The 19,333-nt window shown below is 38.8% G+C and overlaps 1 protein-coding gene across 1 annotated transcript in view; it reads right to left on the bottom strand.

Moving 5' to 3' along the window:
* Positions 1-13,091: 13,091 nt before the first annotated feature.
* MTA3 (metastasis associated 1 family member 3) overlaps positions 13,092-19,333 on the bottom strand; it is a 130,558-nt gene continuing 124,316 nt past the window's right edge. The window contains exon 19 of the mRNA XM_017744863.1: positions 13,092-13,191. Coding sequence (XP_017600352.1) covers positions 13,180-13,191 — 12 coding nt within the window. The 3' untranslated portion in view covers positions 13,092-13,179. The remainder of the gene's footprint in view (positions 13,192-19,333) is intronic.

The following is a 19,333-nucleotide window of genomic DNA, read 5'->3' as shown; positions in this document are numbered from 1 at the left end:
AGTCTTTGGGTATGTTGGGGTGGGGGGAGGAGAGGAGAGGAATGTTGAAGACTTATAATTTCACAGTCCTTATAAATCACTTTACTGCTGCTCTCTTCAACACATTTCCACTTAAGGGAAAGTAAGCAGTTCCTGTCCCTTTCCAAGAGCCTGACAAAGTACACATTTGTGTGTGCTTTTGTAATCAATGTAAAAATTCAGATCAGACACAACATCTGGTTTGCAGCAAGATTTTGTTTTCCAAAAGAAAAAAACTGAATTAGTCTATTATGAATCATTCAACAATATTGATATTACAATCTGAGCAGAAATAAATGTCATAAAACTACCAGACAGTAAACATAACATTAATAACAGTAGGGGATCTAACTTCAACAACTTTTTAACATTACTTTCATGAATGTTTGGCATTCTCAAATTTTTGCCCTCTCTCTTGAACGTACACAGAGGCACTCCTTTCTTTCTAGCTCAGTGTATTTTCTATTTGGCATTTCACTCCTGGAGTGCAACAAATGGCTAGAAAGGGAAAACTCCTTCTGCCAAAAGAGGTTGCCCAACACTGCACAGTCTTAGCATAATTCAGAGAAAAATTGTTCTGGGTGGAGAAGATAATCCCACCAGAAGATCCCCCTAAAACCAGAGTTTACTAATGCGTTCCCTAGATAGTAGGGCTCACAACTCTTACACACACAAGGTGATGAGCAGTTTTCAACCCCAGTGTGCAGAGGGGTGACTCACCGTAATGCAGCTTTTATCACTTATTATCTGGACAATGCATTCTGAGAATTCATTTGATGTGTGGCTTTGGTAAAAAGTTTGCAGTTTGTGCTGCACTAGAGACCGTATGTCTGGGTAGCAAGTCAGCAAATGATAGGTCCAGTTTGAAAGCTTCATCCACATACAGCTATTAAGCTTTAAAAATTGCAGTTATTGACCTGAATTATGTAAGTTTAGAGCCAGATCTCATAGAAGGACTATAGGAGCAAGGAGCTTTTAAGTTTGCCAGAGCACATGGGCCTGTTAGGGCCAGTGACATCCATTCCCAGAGCCTTGCTTGAACTGAGAAAGAGAAATGCTCCAAATGAGTTTTTTCCTTGTCTTAGTCTTATAAAAAACTTTGTTCTTTGGTATATTTCTACCAGCTTTGGCTTTCATTTCTGGGCTTAAAACAATACTGGTTTGTATGCCTCAGCAGCCTTTTGTTTCATGAAATAATGGCAGCAAAAAATCAGTAGATGCTCAAGGCAAAAGTTCTAAAAAATCTTGGTAATATCCCCTTCCTTTGCCTCCCACTTCCCAAAAGAATCTCTTACTTGATGCACAAATCATAAGCCTTTTAAAGAAAAATCTAATGGTAGGTTTTGATCTCCTCTGATTTTAAAACTACTCCGAAGCCAGAAGCACTCATGGGAGCCAGAGATCTTTCCCTCATCACAAGAACTCCTGTAGCAAGGGGCAGAAATGTGACTGGTGATGGAGTAATGACTGATCAATGAGTAATGCTCCCCAGCAGCAGCTCTTAATCTTGTTATATGGGGAAATGCGAGGTCATTAGAAAGAGGGCAGAAGTTGCTGTCAGAGGGACTTCCCAGTATAGGTGCAAACAAAACGTGCTGCAAAGAGCAGTATGAACTTCCCTAGCAATGGCAATGGCAGCTGGGCTGCTCCCAAAACACGCCATGGGCGCAGGCTGCACGAAGCAATGCTAGCAGGAAAAATTAAAGCACACTAAACTTTTCGTAAGTGCACTCACTCTGATCCAGGCATGCAGGAAAGACTCATCTCTGGCTGTGTTCCATGTCTGGTAGATGTAGAGAACATCTGCCAAGATCCATTTAGCTGAAAGCCAGGGGTTTGATGGAGCAGACAGTATCAGCTTTCAGCAATGTGCAGGACTCTGCATTTATAGTTACATGACATATAAAAATATGTGTTTGTATTTAGAAAAAAACAGTTGTTGTTTGCGGTTTTTTTATATTTAACGTGTTTGTCAAAAAATAAATTTATTTTTGTGCATTTCATTTCTTGCATTTATTTTAAGTGCAAGCAAGCGAAGCACAAATTAAAAGGGGGAGCGGGCTCCCAAGAATGTCACTTGAGGCTTGTTTTACTGAAAGTTAGGAGAATGTAAGCTCTGATGTGCTTTTTTACCTTTTGACATTGAAAACATGCAAGCACTTCCACTGTTAATAGATCATAATGATCTGACCTTAATTTTTTTTTTAATTATTTTTGTCATGCACACTAGATGGTGCTCAAGTTAAAAAATGAATGGCAACTTCAATAGACTTTTCATGAGATTAGCAAAATACATTAACATACTTATATCCAGAAATCAGGGAAAACTGACCACTCACCTTAGCCTCTTCCTGACTGCTGATCATTTTACTAAAACTGTCTTTTTGCTGGCTTTGCTCCCAATCACTCCTGATTTTCAGTTGCATATTTATGAAATTTTTGCCATCATTTATAGCATCCTGTTTTACTAAGAGCAGAATGGATTACCTGAATATACGTACACAGCTCCAAACAGCATTGAAATATACTTCACCAGCCATCAGAAATTCAGTATCTGTGTTCATGACAATACTGAGTTTGTAGAAACATTTGAAAACAGAATTATTTCTTTCTCAGTGATCATATTGGATTAACCTATTAGTTTATGGAAAAGTTATCATATTTCTTGACATTTCAAGTACCAAGTATACCAAGTGTACCAAGTCACTGACCTTTATCCTAACTACAGTCTGAGTTTTGAGCAAATCAGGCTCTTTTCAAGTAGTGCAGAGAGAAAGGACTAAGCATTTCAGAGTCTGACACTGTTCAATAGGTGTCCAGTGCTGGCTGAAGACAGATAGACCTTCCTGAACTGGCAGTGATGGAACAGAAGTGGTCACAGACACAGATGAGGCCACAAAACTGGTGAGGAGCAGACACTGACAGCAATGCTGGACTGGTCACAAGCATGCAGACAACAAATTAGTCAGAAATACATAGATGCTTGAATCTGGCTCTTGATATTGCATTGATTAATTGGAGATATTGTCTATTTTTTCAATGGAATGTTATTTATTTCTGCAGGGTTAGTAATTCCTTGGGCAAACCCAGAGGCTGACTTGGGCTGCAGACAGATGGACACTTGCAGATCTGGCTGTGTAGCTGCAGATGCTTCTGACCCAAGCTATTTTTCTTCCATGGCCATCAGAGGTTCATTCCCTACTCTCCTCTCTCACTGTTAGTGGATTCACTTGAATCCTCCTTCTCTCATTTCAGAACCTCACAGGTAAGCCTAATTTTCAGTCTAACTTTGAAGCAGAAAACAGCAGTCCATGCTGTTCTCTGTGCTGAGAGAGGGCAGAAACTTTCAGCAGGGAATTAGTAGCAAGTAGCTATTTAAGGGTGACATCTTCGGCCAGCATGGCAGTTTGCAAAGTGAACACCAACCCCAGCAACACCAGCTGGGCTAAAAGCCTTAGCCCAGACCAGCTACCAGCCTCACTTTTGGAAAAATCATGACAAATTATTCCGGAATTGCAAATCAGTGGTCTAGGAGAAAAGGACATAGGAAGCAAAACTAATTGAATTTTACAGTTCTTCACAAATCCCCCTAAATATTTGATCACAAAACCCAAAAGTGATCTTGATTCCTTTTATCCAACACCTGCTTCTCTGTCACAGTTCAACATTAAAAAACAAATGGCTCCAATCTGCTGGAAATAACAAAAGGCAAGAGAGTGTCAAGTGCTGTTTGCACAAAGAGGACTATGCAATAAAGAAGTTCATAAAATCACGAGCAAAGTTCACCTTTATCCTCTACAAATAACATTTCAACTTCCCTGTGTGTATATAATGAAAAAAAACAATGTTTCATCACATACAATCACCCTGTATTTGCAGCGTATTATCCTATTTTTTTTTGCCACAAAACGAAAAGCATTTAACAAGTTGTGAAAAGAAATCAGCATGGATTTAAATGTGAGGGGGGGGACCATTAGGAACTAGTAACCCTCACCCAGCCCTTTAGTCAGAGAAGGAGAATACATCTTTTTCTTCCTCACATCAGAGAACAGCACACATCCTCTGTAGAAAGCAGTGACATCCCCTGCTGCAATAGTCTAGATACAGACCCTATATATACTACCATCTCTTGAATAGCCTTTTTTCTACCCCAAACATTGCCATGAAGCTATAAATCTAAAAAGAATTTTTAAATAATTACAGGAGGATATTAGCCCTAGCCTAAAGAGCTTACAGCTAGCTTAGCCTACAATCCTACTTCAGGATTCTTTATTGCTGTCAAGGGGATTTGCACAGATGCAGCAGTTTGACCAGAAGGCCATTTCTAGAAGTGCCACATGACTTCACAGAGATTAATTCTACAGTTCCTACGGTGCGTGGGGTTCCACCAGAACATCCCCAGGCAGAATAAACTGCTCAGGAAACCATTTCTCTGACTATGCAACTCCACAGTCTGAGAGACTGTCACCACATCTGAACACACAGAGAACTGAATGGATAAGGGGGAGGTTTTTTCTATAATCACTCTGATTCTCTTTCAGGCACAACAGCACAAACTGCAAAGTAAAGCCCCTTCTCTCACTGAGGATTTTAGCAATAAGAAAACAGAGGGTTGGAATACACCGTCACAGACAGTGCTTTGCTGGGTTGTTAGGCTGAGTGTCTTTGACTTTGCTTATGTGCACCAATGAGTTTAGGCACTGGATTTTTAACAGTACATGTAGGTTGGCCCAGATGGGCAGAAGGCTGAAATCAAATCAGCAAAATGAAAAGAGCTAGTGAATCAGATTTTCCCAAATTAACTGCTATTTAAAAATAATAAGCAACTGCAATTGATTCTCCTTAGTGCATCAAGCAAAGATGGAGAAAATCCAGAGCTAGGCAGTCACTTCATTTATATTCTCCTATTGAAATCTTGCACATTTAATCCATATGAGCAGTAAACAGAAGAAAGCTACTCAGCATTTAAGCAGTTGGTCTAATTACAGACTGGCAAGGAATGTGCAATAGGTACAGTCGAGCCAAACCCTACAGCAGAACTCCTCTGAAAAAAAGCCAGACGTATTGAGATTGCAAGTCTGAAGCAAGCCCCTGGTTTTTGAAGGGACAATACAAACCCAAAGGATCCAAATAGCCAAGAAACTCAGCAGGTTTAAAATATTTATTGGGATTTGAGTTCTGATGATTTGGTCAATACACTGTCTAGGTTTATTGAGCTATAAACCCACATCAGATGTTTGCTGCCCTCACCCCAATAGGTAAAAATATTTTATTTTGAAGACTGTGTAATTTCAAATAAGGTCTAATAATTCTTTATCAGCAAATGAGAGCAGTGGAAAGAAAGGTGAAAAGGAAAGCATAATGGAAAAAAAAATGGCCTTAAATTGAAAAATGAAGGGGTGAGGGAGCAAAAATTTCTAGATCTTTATAGCATCTTGATTATAATCTTCCTTGACATCATTCTGAAAAGTGAGTGAAAATCCATAGAGATTAGGGTTCAACAAAGCAAAGAAAACATAATATGGCAGGCTTAGGGTGCCTGAGCATTAATGAAGCAACTTAGAAGGGGAGTGGATCCAAATATACCATCAGGATCCAAATATACCATTAAATAAGGGGGCTGGCAGTGTATTCCAGTTATGCAGCAGTGGAATGGGAGCATCTCCAGAGGGCTCAGCCACTTGTACCGTTCATTACACTCCAAAGTGCAGCAGCGCCGTGGAGCCTGCTTTAGCCACAGAGCAAGACACTCTCATCCTATGTGTGACAGCAGCACCAGCCTGGCAGGCTGTCCCCACACTTAGAACTCCAGAGGAAGAAGCATCAGAGTGGTCTGTGATGCTCAGGACAGTCTGTGTGCAAAGGGATAGTCAGCAGTGGTCCAACCTTCTCTTCTCCCAGGCACCCAGCAGCATCTGAGCCAAACCCCCGCACACTGGGAAGGGGAGCATCATCAAGCTCTCCTTTTTTATGAACACATACAAGAAACAGGAGAGCAAAGAAAGACCATAAAAAAGGAGAAAATACTTAACCATGCCTTAACTGTGCATGTACAAATGGCAGGGTGGAGTCAGGTCTGCTTGGAAAAGCCAGTCAATACTGGACTTACTGTTACTAATACAGAAAATAAACAATGGGGCAGGGTTATCAAACAGCTGGGATTGAGTCAGGCTCCTGAAAGCAGACTGTGCAACATAACTATTTTACTGTGGATTAAATGCATATCCTAAGGATAAAGGGCATTCAGTGTAATTTTCTTAGATTCACTGCCTGAAAAAAAGATTAAAATTCCAATGGAAATCAAGATTGAAAGAAAGAAAACAAATATAGAGCTAAATTTTCACTGCATCTCCCCCAATAACTTATTGAAAAGTTAAAGTATGAGAAGTTCATTTTTCCAGTGTGATTACTGGGCAGAGCAAACAGCACAATGGAGGACTTTGATGGGTACAGGAAAAGCAAGTGCAGCGTCCACAGAACTGTAACAGAAAGGACTGTTTGAAAGAATGATCCTTCAGTCATGAACAGCTGTACCCACGTAACAAAAGAAAATCATGTTCAGTGTCCTCTTCTGCTATATCCTGCTAGTTTAAGGTTGTATACTCTATACTTCTTAGCTTCACACAAATGCCTGTGATTTTTTTTTCTTTGCCATTATTATAATTTTTTTTTTATGTGCCTAAGCAAAATAAACTAGGGAAAGAGCCACTTTTAACCCAAAGGTGATATGAACAACTTCCTCCACGTTAATGAAACTATTGATTCAGATTATTGAGGAACAAATCTCCAAAGTAATAACAGCTAGCCAGCAGGGAAAAAAAATCCCTACAAATAAATTAGAGAGTTGCCATGTTCCTCCAGACTCACTGGGACTTAGTTTTGGTGAAGAAATTCTGCAGTCATGAACTGACAACTTGGTAGGAAGAGAATCAGCATCAAAATCTGGCTCTAACCCTTTTCTTCCCATTTTATTGCCCAAAGCAGTACAGACTAAGATTTATTTCCTGAAGGTGATTCTCTTCCTTAAAAGACTCCATTAAGCCATTTAAAAACAAATGTCCTTAGAATATCAGTGCCAATTTTAATGCTTAAAGAGCATCCCAGCTATACAAAGTAGAGTTTGATTTGAGTGTGTATCTTAAGTATTATTGGCCCCAGACAGTCCTTTGGCCTGGCATCTAGGTTTCATCATCATTTAAATGAGTAATAAAGAGTTTTCATTTCCATAAAGATCCCTCTGCTTAGCTTATAAGGAGCACAATTTAATGTGTACACAGATAATGTATATTTGAAGAACCTTTGGTCTTGCCACAGTGGTAACAAGTGGCTGTCATATAACGGGGCCCTGAAGCTGTCATATAACAGGGCCCTAAAGCTCACATAGGATTTTTATGCTAATTTGGTAACATTCATGCATCAACTACTTGCTTGTTCTATAAAGCAGCCATAATGCATCTGACTTCATGGAAAAGTGTCATGATGTCAGACCAGCCTCACAGAAAAGCTTTCTGTCTTTACAGTGGTTTATGAAAGTTCTGCATATACCAAGGACCAAAACAAAACTCAGAGCTTACCAAAATGCCCTCTCCAATAACTTCTGCTTTCAAGCAGATGGAAAAGCCATGGATTTTTTTTTTTTGGTTGGCTGTTGGTTTTTTGGGGGCTTTTCTGTTGGTTTGTTTGTTTTTTATTGTGGAGGCTTTTTAAAATATTTATTAATTTATTTATTTCTGACTGCTAGTGCAAGGGAAAGAAAAACATTTTATGTCCTTTCATTGCTAAGGCTTTGTATGTGTGATTTATACCTTTACAGTGAACCAAAGAATTGAGAGACTAAAGTGATCCCTTAAGTACCTATTTCAACTAGACACAGGAAAGGCTTCACAGCCATACTTTGAAATTGATGAGTATCTTGGACCTCCTCCTTACTGAGATTCCTTGAAAGCCTGTCCAAGCCTGGTTAAAGAGATGCCCAGTTCCTCAGTTCTGCCAGCAAAGGACAGCTTCCAGAGATTTTCTCCTCTGATACCAGTGCAACACACCCAGAAGGACTAGTAAATGTAACTCATCTTTCCCATCAAATCCAAACACCACAGAAGAACTTGAGTTTTTCTACTTGGATCCGCACAGGTGTCTTTGGGGGAGGAGGTGGAGGGAAGGTGAGGAGAGAAAGATCATCCACTCTAAAACAAATATTTGAAACAATATTTAGCCTGTGAACCAAGCATCCTGCATTCCCCAAGACAGACTGGGGAGTTAGGAGATGGGAACAGTTGCCTTGAACAAACCAGTGGAGCAGCAGTCCTTACTTCTGTTCAGAAGACCTTTATGTGTGTCTCCTCTGAAAAAACCATCAGATTAATTTGCAGAAATTAGCTTAGATGTCAGTAAAGAGGATTCAGATAATGTTCCATATTTACATAGAAGCCACCAGTTCCAGGTGCTACCAAAAGAAGATACAAAGTTTTTGACATTAATACCAACCTGAGATGTTTAGAAGGGCCAGTTCACTGGAGCTGCAATGCTCTGTAGCTTCTAGCATTGTTTTTGTGGACTATGAGTCCTCTTGCCCGATTTCCATTCAACCCTAACCAGCCTTCTGGTGTTCCAGTGAAAAGACCAATACCTCATGTCTCACTTTTCCCAGCTTCTGAGTCTTCTCTCCTCATCCCCTTATTATGTACTTGTATTTTAAACTCCCACGTAGTTCACCAATCTTCAGTCTTTTGACTGTTCAATAGCCTACTGTAAAACAGGATAACAGTACCAATGTAGAAATTTAGTTTCCTGCAAAAAGTGCCAAGAGTCACAGAGTTTGTACACAAAGACACTTTAATGCAAATCAAATAGTACCATTTCATTCTAAGGTGCTCCATGTTCTCAAACACTGAGCATCCCAGTTTTACCATTCCATTGAGAAATTCACTTTTAGTCTAAACAACAGAAATTTTAAAAGACAACTCTTTAATTTTTCCTTTTTTTTTATTCAATCTATACTGCATTTCAATACCATCTGTTAAATCTTTATGAGCAACAGGAGCATATTCTGCAAATTTGTTGATCACTATATAGTACAACCTCAAAACTCTTATCCAAAACCCATGTATTCCAAAATTAGGTTTCCTCCCTCAACATGCAACATTTGAATAAAAAAGTCCTGATTTACTCAAAAAAAATTCCACTATGCAGTTATATAAACTCAGATCTCTTGACAACCCCTCTGGCTTATGAAGACACAGGTTTATATAAAGAAGCTTCAAAAGAAAATGAAAAATGAATATTATTTTGCTGAAATTTCCAAAGGATTCTAACAATTCCATTACCATAGCAGTACATATACATAAAGACACTGTATCCAGTAATAAAGTATTTCTGAAGGATTATACTTGTTCTCTGCAAAAGACTGTGGCATGTTATGCTGTGACTATATCAGAAACTACTGTGCAGCCATTCCATTTTATTTAAGCCTTCATAATTAGGAAAGTATCTCTGTTGAAATTATATTTATTAAAAAAAAATAAATCTTACTTTAGATTACTAAAAAAGTGCACATTCTGCAAGTGCAGGCTCCATTTTGCCATTTCTACTCCTTGTTTGTTCTACATTTCAGTTCCAATTCCCAGTTTTTCGTAACATCCTGCAAGGTTTGGACTGCAGAAATGAAGGCTAGATTTGCCTTTAATCAAAACTCTGGTTTTAAAGATGTTTTCATATCACCAACACATTTCAGGCAATCTCAAGTACTTCAAAAACTTTTTCCATCCTACAGAATCAAAACTTCCATCACTAGGTAGGGGCCTTTAAAAATAATCTAAAAACAGTATACACAGTATTTCAAGAGAGCAGAGAAGCTATATAGTCAAAAATGGCAACACAGACATTTTAAACAGTAAAACAATCTTCCTACTTTCTATATGAGGCCTCTGGACACAAAGAGATTGTGCATTTTGCATGGTTTTCTAGCCCCATATTTTTAAGTGGAGAGGCAAATTTTTAGAAGGATTTCTTATTTAGCTAGCAGAAAAATAAATCATATTGTCAATGCAGAGCTGATGCTGCCTAGATTCTCTTGCTCATATCATGATAAGTACCAAACTTCTTGTCCTTGCTTACAAGGTTCATGTTTATACTCAGTGTCACTGCTGAAGACTGATATATGTTAGCTGGTTTTAAAATAAGTGACTTGGAAAGATTGATAAAAATGTACAGAGCTCTGATTTGTTGTGGATATACTGTTTCAGTTTACACAGGAATGTGTCGTCTTTGCTCACAGCCAGTGAAAAATATTTCAACTCAACAGAAAGCATGGAATTGCATGATATTTTGATAAGGAGTTTCACAATTTCTACAAAAATTTAAATTGTTATGCCCAAACACAGCAGGAGGAACACGTCTTCAGTGAATCTTCCATCAACGCTCTCAGTCGAAATTCACAGGTCAATCATGCATCCATCTCCAGAGAACATCTTGCAGGAAAAGTTAGGTGAAGAGAGAGTGGGTAAAAACTAAGGTGCAGTGCATGGTGTGCAGTTTCTCTGTGCACTGGGTGCAGTGTAGGAGGGAGGAAGTCTCAGTGCAGCTGCATGCGGAACAGTTGAAGGACAGAGCAGAAGTTATTCCAGCAATCAGACTCCTCCATGCCTTGCCCACCCCAAGGCTGGGCTGTTCCAACCTGGGAAATGGCTCTGCTGGGCAGAGGTGGAACATTATTTCCAGTGTATCCAGAGGAAGCACCTCAACTTGAAGCTGCAAAGGATTCTTCCTTACCTTGGCTATTTGATGCAAAAGATAATGGTATCAGGCAGCTGGCTGCTGACAGGGAGCTGTGGTACCAGTCTCTCTCTCCTCAGAGGGAAAGAAGTAAAAATGACTTCACACCAGACTATTACGGATACAAATACTTTTGTCAAAAGCAGAAACACACAGAGATTTTACAAAATACTGTCTAGACACTGGAGCACACTGGCTAAAAGAAATCATTTGAGTACAGGCTTAATAAGGCAGGGTAAAAAAATCTACCACCTTACAGCTAACAACACTTGGAAAATGAGTCTGCTGTGTGCGATTTCACTGATGTCTGAGGGAGACAAAACTTGTTATGTTCATGTTTTTCATACTTTCAGTCAAACAGGTTGCTTAATAATCATGTTTTCTTTATTCTAATGGGTGAGGAAGCTATTATACAGAAGGTGTTTCCATATGTTGCAGTTAATAAAGGCAATTCTTACTAATAAGAGTAGGTTGTCTCCACTCAGTTATCTGATAAAAAGCCCTCCTGTTTAGAGGAAAAAGCAGATCCTGTGCCTAGAAGAGACTTCTAGGGCTGCACATTTCAGTGGCTACTGGAAAGTACTGTAGGCAGATGAATCCCAGGTCTTCTCCAACTGAGTCCGAATCAGTGACATTCACGAAAGTGTTCAGGGCACTAGGAACAAGCACTTCATGTCATCAACCTCTCCTTCATACCCACCCTTTTCTTGCTGGTGAAGGACAGTGGACAAGACCTGGATGCATCATTATGGAAATCGTCAGCAAGTCCCTTCAAGAGGTCAGGGTGCTTTCTTCTTTGAAGAAGCATCTGGGTCACTGTCTTAGGAGCTCAAAATTTTACAAGGAGAGTATGGCTAGTTTTAGGCTGAGATCACAGATGTTCCTTCAGACTGAAACAATAAAATGCATGGGGGAAAATAATTTTGGGGGAATCACCCAGAAGTATGAGATGTCACTTACATCTTTGTCTTTCTAACCACAAAGCTGGGTGCTTGTCCCCAACTGGATGAAAACCCCACATCTGTACCATGCTGTTAGAGCTACCTGGTAAAGAGAGAGAGAAAAAAAAAGTCTTGAAGCTCATCTCAGTTTGCTATGACATGTTCAGTGTCTGACCACATCTTTAAAAGCCATATGGAATCCAAACCTATTGAAGGACAACTTGCCTCAGACAATTGACATATCCCACCTAGGTTCACACAGCAGTGCTACACACTGGTTTTCTCTGGATTTCAAAGTAGGGCAGAGATTGTTCACCTGTAAGTACCTGAGTAGAAAAAAAGACCTGCCTCTGTTGCCATTCCCTTCAGGGAGACTGACAGTTTCCTACAAGTAGTTTCAAAAGGCACATCATCTCTCCATGGTAAGTAGCCACCTGTAGCCTTACATTTATGAACTTCAAAGCATTCTGCAAGACATCTTTTTATCCAGACATATAAAAATGTAGAAATTATTTTGTGGAGAGACATTACTAATAGGAAATAATCTATTTCTTCATGTTTTCTGGGAATGGTGTTCTGCTGGTTTTCACTATTCAGAATAGGCTTCAAGAAATGCAAAAAATACCCAAAGAAATAGGCAGATGCTTTCAAATATAGAGACAATGAGACCAGTTCCTACACATGCAACTAGTCCAGCTGGATATTCACTGTCACACATAATACTTTCCTGGATTTTAACCAAAGCTAATATGGCCAACATTTTCAAAATTGGCCACTAATTATGGGCATTTCCTAATTCAGTGTAAGTTTCAAGAACTGTTGAACAATACCTAGTCCTTGTGGACATTCAGCTTAGAAAATCAAATCCAAGGTGACTCAAGCCAATACTGAAAAATATGAACAAAGTTTGCAGTTGTTTTTGAAAATGCAACCCCTCAAGGCTAAATCCCTCTTTAAAGACACTGCAATAGTTTTGAAAGGTGCATATTTTTGTTGAGCCACTAGAAGGGATAGATAAATGTGATGGGTGGACTCTGCATCCATGCTCCTTCTGTGGGACCAGTGCAAAAAGTCCCTCCCTGACCAGCCACACTGATGACTGGGAACGGAGGGAATCCAGGATAGGCCTGCACAGTGAACCAGAAGTAGCCCTTGCAGAGATGAGGGAAAACAAGGGCTGCTGTTGGATCCTGCCCAGAACACAGAACCCAGCCACAATATGTCCACACAATGTTTCTGTCTCAAAGATGTGGGAAGTCCTGTTATGTCTGCATTCACAATTAAACATGATTCTGACATTATTATGGTGCTGATGCTGTTATATCTTCAGTGTGTGATGGATCCTGGCTCTGTTCGGGCCTGCCTATTGTTCATGAGAGACTTTGTCTTTGCAATGATCGGAGAACAAGGTGTTCTGGAAGCTCTTTTCAGCTGTGATCTGGTGAACTTCTTACGGATTTTTCTGTAAGGAGGGAAGGAGGAAAGGAGGGAAGGAAGAGAAAGACAACAGAAGAGATAAATCTCAGTCTCTAACAGAAGACTGCTCAAGAGCCAATAACAAACATAACAAATACTCTTACCAGAGCAGGAAGGCTAGTTCATGGAAAAGAGACTTGCAGTCAGCAAGAGTCAGCCCTGTCCATCAACTGATGATTCACAGTTGTCTGATAATGATTCATTGAAAAGTGAATTGGTGTTAGACAATACTTGAACAATAATATTTAATTACATGAAATCTTGGGCCAGAATGCCCGGGTAGTGAATCCTCATGTGATACTGATACCGGAGTGAAGGACCACAGAAGAAAGGACCCTGTTGGCACCCAATGAATGAGCTACCTCTGTAAAAGTGGGAGCAATTGTTGTTATTTGCACTGTACCACTTCCACAGATAACTCATGACCCAGAGCTCTGGGATTTTTTACTAGTGCCATTCAGGTACAGTGAATTCACTTTCATTTTTGACTTTCAGATGACAAATCAAATATAGTAACTACAGGTGGCCATGTTGTTTGTATTGTAATCTTAAACATCTAATTAATTTTTAGTTAATTAATTGTTAATTTTGAAGCATAAATCCTTGCTATGTTTCAACTGCTCTGTCTCTACTGTTATAAATCAATAACGACAATGCTGAGGGTGTCCAGGGTATGGCATCAGAAAACACAGAATAGGTACTCACGGAGTATGCCAAGAATCATCTTCATTGGCAGAGACCTGAATATTAGATGCTACTGGAAAATGACCTATTTTCCAAATTTACTCAAGAATTCCAGCCTTCATTTAGTTAGTTTTATAGATTACAGGGATTTGAGCTTATGGAAATGAATTAAAGTAAACTGGGGCCTCTAATACTTATTGAGACCAGGCTTTCTAATTCAGACTTGAATATGTGACCTACAAACTACAGGGTGATGAGGTGCCTACCTGCATCAAGGTTCTGAGATGGTAACTCAAGGAGTGGTTTTTCCCTTTCATCTAAGTGGGCTGTTACCTCTGAAACTGAAAAATGGTGGCACGTGACATTGAAAATACATGATCAGCTGTAAATAAATTATATTGAATTCTAAAATAACAATTTGCATATTAAGTTTCAAACACTAGTTTGTTACTAGGTAGTTACAGATTGAGTGTTCCCCAGAGATGTAAGCTTCCATGTTAACTAACTGGGCCACAGAAGAGAACATAAGGAAAAAAAAAAACAGGCAAAAAGGAGAAGAATGTACTCTGCTATTAGAGGTTAAAGGGAGCCTGAAAAATACATCTATTTTGGTTAATATATTTTAAAGGTGCAGAGATGTATTTCCTTTTGAAAGAAGGATGTCTTACATGGCCTGGAATACCAAATTAGGGTTTAGCACATTCAGCAATAAGCACAACACAAGAAAAGGAAAGGAATCACCAGAAAGTTTCGTTTCAGCTTTTCACACAGTCCCACTGAGAAAAAAAACTTACTGTTTGAGTATTCACTTTACATGGTCATCTTAAATTAGGCCAAAGAAGATATTCAATTGATTGCAAAGATATTGCATACCTTCCAGAACAGTAAGACCACAGAAATGTAATCTCAGACTGGCAGAACTGTGTCTTTCTAAAAAATGAGACAGCCGGGTTTCACAAATTCATGTGAATAGACGACAGCTATTACCCACGCTGATTACTAATGGGGATCATCTCAGCAAAACCTTACAGAACTGGATCCTTTTTGATATATTGGTTTGCAAAACTTTGTATTTATTTACAGAAGGAATGTGGTCATTAACCATCTGAGAAGTCCAAAGTTCAAATAATATCAGATAATTGTTCATCCTTCTGAATTTTCAATAAGGCAACTTTATAAACTGCCAAGAGGTTCCTGCTTATGAAAGTAATTTGCAGCTGACACTACATGTAAGGACAGTAAAGTATTTGAGATTACAATTAATGATTATTTTGTATGGACTGTAAAGTAAAAGATATGGTTATTCCCATTAAACACTGGTTCAAAACCAGCACAAAGAAAGGCAGAACAAAAAGGTCATCACATTATTATATCAAGCAAGCCACAAACAGAGTCAGCTCCTCACTGAGTATAAATGGAAGTAGCTCTATATACTCTGTCAGAAAAAACTAATCTGGTATGCACCCTGAAAAGGCAATCCAGCACTTCTGTTTAAACAGGATTGTGAAAATGCTTCCAGAAATTAGCTTTCTGGGATACAGCCCTTCAGAAATAAACCTGGAAGAATGGAAATTTCCACTGACTACATTAAACGTTATATTTAAACAATCATTTCTCCAAAAGCCAAAACTGTTCTTTTTACTGAAAAAAATACAGAATGTGAATTGACTGGATTCCTTACACTGAAGAATTTAGCATCTAAATACAGCCTAGCTTTTTGAGAGGCATTCATCAGGTTTCATAATTCTTCAGAGTCTTTTTAACACTTAAACATGCAGGTTGCAATAATAGCTGACAAAAGGCAGGATATTCAAAGATAAAGTTGTCATCACCCTTCACTCAGAGCACTTCCCCTCCCCCAAAAGATACACTGAACTAAGGGCAGAGTCAACTTTAATGCTCAATTTCCTGTCCCTCTTTCACTTAATACCAGCCATATGTTTTAATTACATAAAGCTTTTATGTGGCAATGGCAATAAATTGCTTTAATATCTGTATCGTTGGTAACATCCTTTGCAGTTGTTAGGGCAGATTAATTGCCATTTCCCCTGGGTTTTTTTTTTCCTTTGACTTTTGTACTGGTGCTTGAAGTATGATGCATTACAGACTTGAAATGCAAATTCAAAAGTATTTTAAAGCCTTTGCTTTGTACTTCTACCCTTCCTGTGACCAAAGGTATGAGAATGAACTAAATTTTTAGTAGGGAATCAGTATATAAAGCCCACTGTGCTCATTTTCAAGTCAAATATGATGCACTGGTGTAACATAGGAATAATACAGATTCCTTATATCTGCATGACACTTCAATTGTAACTGCAGATAAAGGTACACAAGACCCTTGCCACCTAGTCAGGGAAATATGGAAATGTCCATAAGTCTTACTAAAAGTCTTGATGAAGACCTATTGTCTCAGTGCAAGTTTCATACACAGGCTGGGACCTCCTGGGTAGAAATAATGGTTAGGCTGTAGAGGACATTTATACCCTGCCTAAATTTAATCAGGTGAGTCATTATAATTAACCAACCCTTTCTCAGGATCCAAGTGTGTTCCATGTAACTCACAATCTGCTGAAGTGAAGCACAATCCTATATAATCTATTATGTCCAGATTTCTCAGGAACAGGATAAGTGGTAGCGAAGTTTCACATTTGTAAAAGCTGGCTCAAAGTTCCCTTCTCTAATTGTGCCACACACTAAAACAGCATCAGTTTTTAAACTTTAATAGAATAAAGAGAGATGGCCTCCAATTGGTGTTAGTCAAGAATGTATTTTCAAGCCTTTTCTAGTAGGACTGGAAGGCACTGCCTGCTTTAGGTGTGTTGATATCGAGTGTATCTGTGTGCTACTGTGCTGTATATAAACTGTTGTGCATCAGTCTTGTCTCCTCAGTATTGGACTCAGAGCTGTGATGACTACACTGACTTTGGTCTTATCAGCTGTACCAACAGTACTTAAGAAGCAGTATTAAATAAATACAAATTATGGAAGAAGTTTCTACAGTGAAAGAAATTAATTGCATGCAAAAGCCTGCTGATATTTAAGCAGATGACAAACCTTGTTTTGAAAGAAAAATTTTCCTGGGGAGAGGAATTGTCCCCAACACACATGCACTTGTGAGATGCCCACAACTCTTAAATACCAAGGTCCAGAATTGCTTTTGGTGCTCTGTTTCCACTAAAAATACGTTATGACCTAATACAAACCTGGCTACAGAGTTTGAAGCTGCAGGACACAGTTTTGTTTTCCACACTCCCCCTAAATTACTTTGATATTTTTGCCTGAGTCCTTCTTAGACTGGTGCCATTTGAGCAACATCCTTATATGAAAGAACTGGTGCTGGTAGCACAAGGAACACCCCCAGGTCGGCAGCAAGCATAAATAAACTGATTTCCTGCACAATCATAGTTGAAATTCCACATAATCTCTCCATTGGGGTGAAGTATTCTGCTATGACTTGCCAAGTGTAAACAGCAACATAAATGTGCTAGATGCATAAACACTGCCAACACTGGCAGAATTTTGTGTTCTGGCACAAATTTTGTGTGAAAATTGCAATCAGTCTAACCATAGAGCCATTCAGGGAGAAAACAAGGCTAAAAAATAGGCAAAAAAGTATTTTAGAGAAATGTTTGTGAAGTTGCTGCTGCCCCAGGGCAATATAAATTTTGTGCAATGTAAATTCTCAGTGCAAATTGTTAGAAAAAAAACAACTACTTAAAACAATAACCATAACTCCTTGGCAGTTATTAGATGAAATAATCACTTATTTCTCTGAGGGCTTCTTTTATCCAGAGGTACATTTGAACTGATCAGTGGATTAAATTACAGGAGGGGATACTATCTCTAGAAAGCTGATAGGCTTTTTATTCATTTCAACAGGCTTTTAAACATAATGAAAGGCCAAAATATGTGAAGAGCTGCTTGCTCAAAGAGATTTTAACTGGGATGAAGCTGTAGGCACAGATCCTTAGAAAGCTGATATGCTACTGACTGAAGGACTCACAGCACTTCCTACCTTTCTACCTGTGTGGAAATGAGAAGTATTTTATTTAACTGCTTGGCTTGCTGCTTTAGACTGTTTTTCCCCTCAACGCTTTCAGGACAAAGCTTTCCCATATTGCATTAAAATTTTAATCTAACCTCAACATGACAGAAACTAGTTAAAAATAGTTTTGGAAGGCAGAAGTGGGTTGACACTGATACACCTTTTAAAACAAGGGCCTTAGGAAATGTTAATTTATGAAAACAGAATGGAAGACTTTAATAAGCATGGGACTACTGGAAAGCTGTTGCCATGAGCCACATAGCTGCTTTATAAAACCCATGCAGATGGCAGATAGAGTGATATAACCTTTATAAGATTAAAGAAGTGCTGCTGTAGACACGCCAACATTATTTAAATGTTTTAAGAGCTTATCTCATTCTTCTCCTCCTAGCAAGGAAATGTTTTCCTTTGCTAGTGTTTATCTTCCAATTTTTTATCAATATTTATGGAACAAGACTGTTCTCAATGAACAATAATTTTTAGACACACGAGTTAAAATTACAGTGTCAGATCTTCCTAAGAATCTTAAGATAACATATTTTTTCAAGTACTGCATCACCTTAAGGGCTTCTCTGATGTTTTGTGTTTCAAAGCAACAGCTTATAGGTACTATGCATATAGAGAAGGGCACTAATAATGGGGTTAAAGCATTTTCTTTATTGGGAGGAAAAAAACAGGTCAAGTGTTTAAAGCACAGACTTCTATGACTGTGTCAAGCCTGGCCTATTGTATGGCACAAGCCACCTCTGTCTCTTTCTACCTACTGCTGATTTAAAATCTACTCAGATCAAAATCACCTTGGAGCAGAAACCATCTCATTATGTGCATTTCTAGAGTGCCTGGAACAACAGGTCTATCTACTACTGAAATTATTTCTATCCAGTTTAACTGCAAACAACTGTCACAGCTTTTGGAATAATTAACTAATTCAATAGATTTTTCCATCTTTTCATTTCCCCTGAAAATATTTCATTAATATTCTAAAGTGGTTTGGGAGAGAAGGAATTAAAGAAACATAAAGTCCTACTCTCAGCACCACTATTCATTTTTCAGTTGAATGCTGGAACTGAAAAAACTTTTAACCCCTAAGAAACATTATAAAGAGATGCTGTCATACACTGGTCATCACATGCGGAATAAATCTAAATCCCAACAATCAGTAGTGAGATTATCCTCACAGCTCATCTGCGAGCTTGGTATTTACCACCAAGGAGCTAAGGTTACCTACTGCTGAGACAACAAAGGTTACACATCAGTTTTGGTGCAAAGCTGACTTCTCACAGAAACCAGCAGCACAGAGGCCATACCAGGGATAGGAAGAGTTAAAAAACCCCTTGATCTACTTGGCAGGAATGATGGACACCACAGACTCAACATGGACTTGCCCTGTGTTTTGGGT

The sequence above is a fragment of the Corvus brachyrhynchos genome, unplaced genomic scaffold (genome assembly GCF_000691975.1).
Source record: "Corvus brachyrhynchos isolate BGI_N302 unplaced genomic scaffold, ASM69197v1 scaffold258, whole genome shotgun sequence".
NCBI classification, from domain to species: domain Eukaryota; kingdom Metazoa; phylum Chordata; class Aves; order Passeriformes; family Corvidae; genus Corvus; species Corvus brachyrhynchos.
This window is presented reverse-complemented; position numbering and strand designations above follow the sequence as displayed.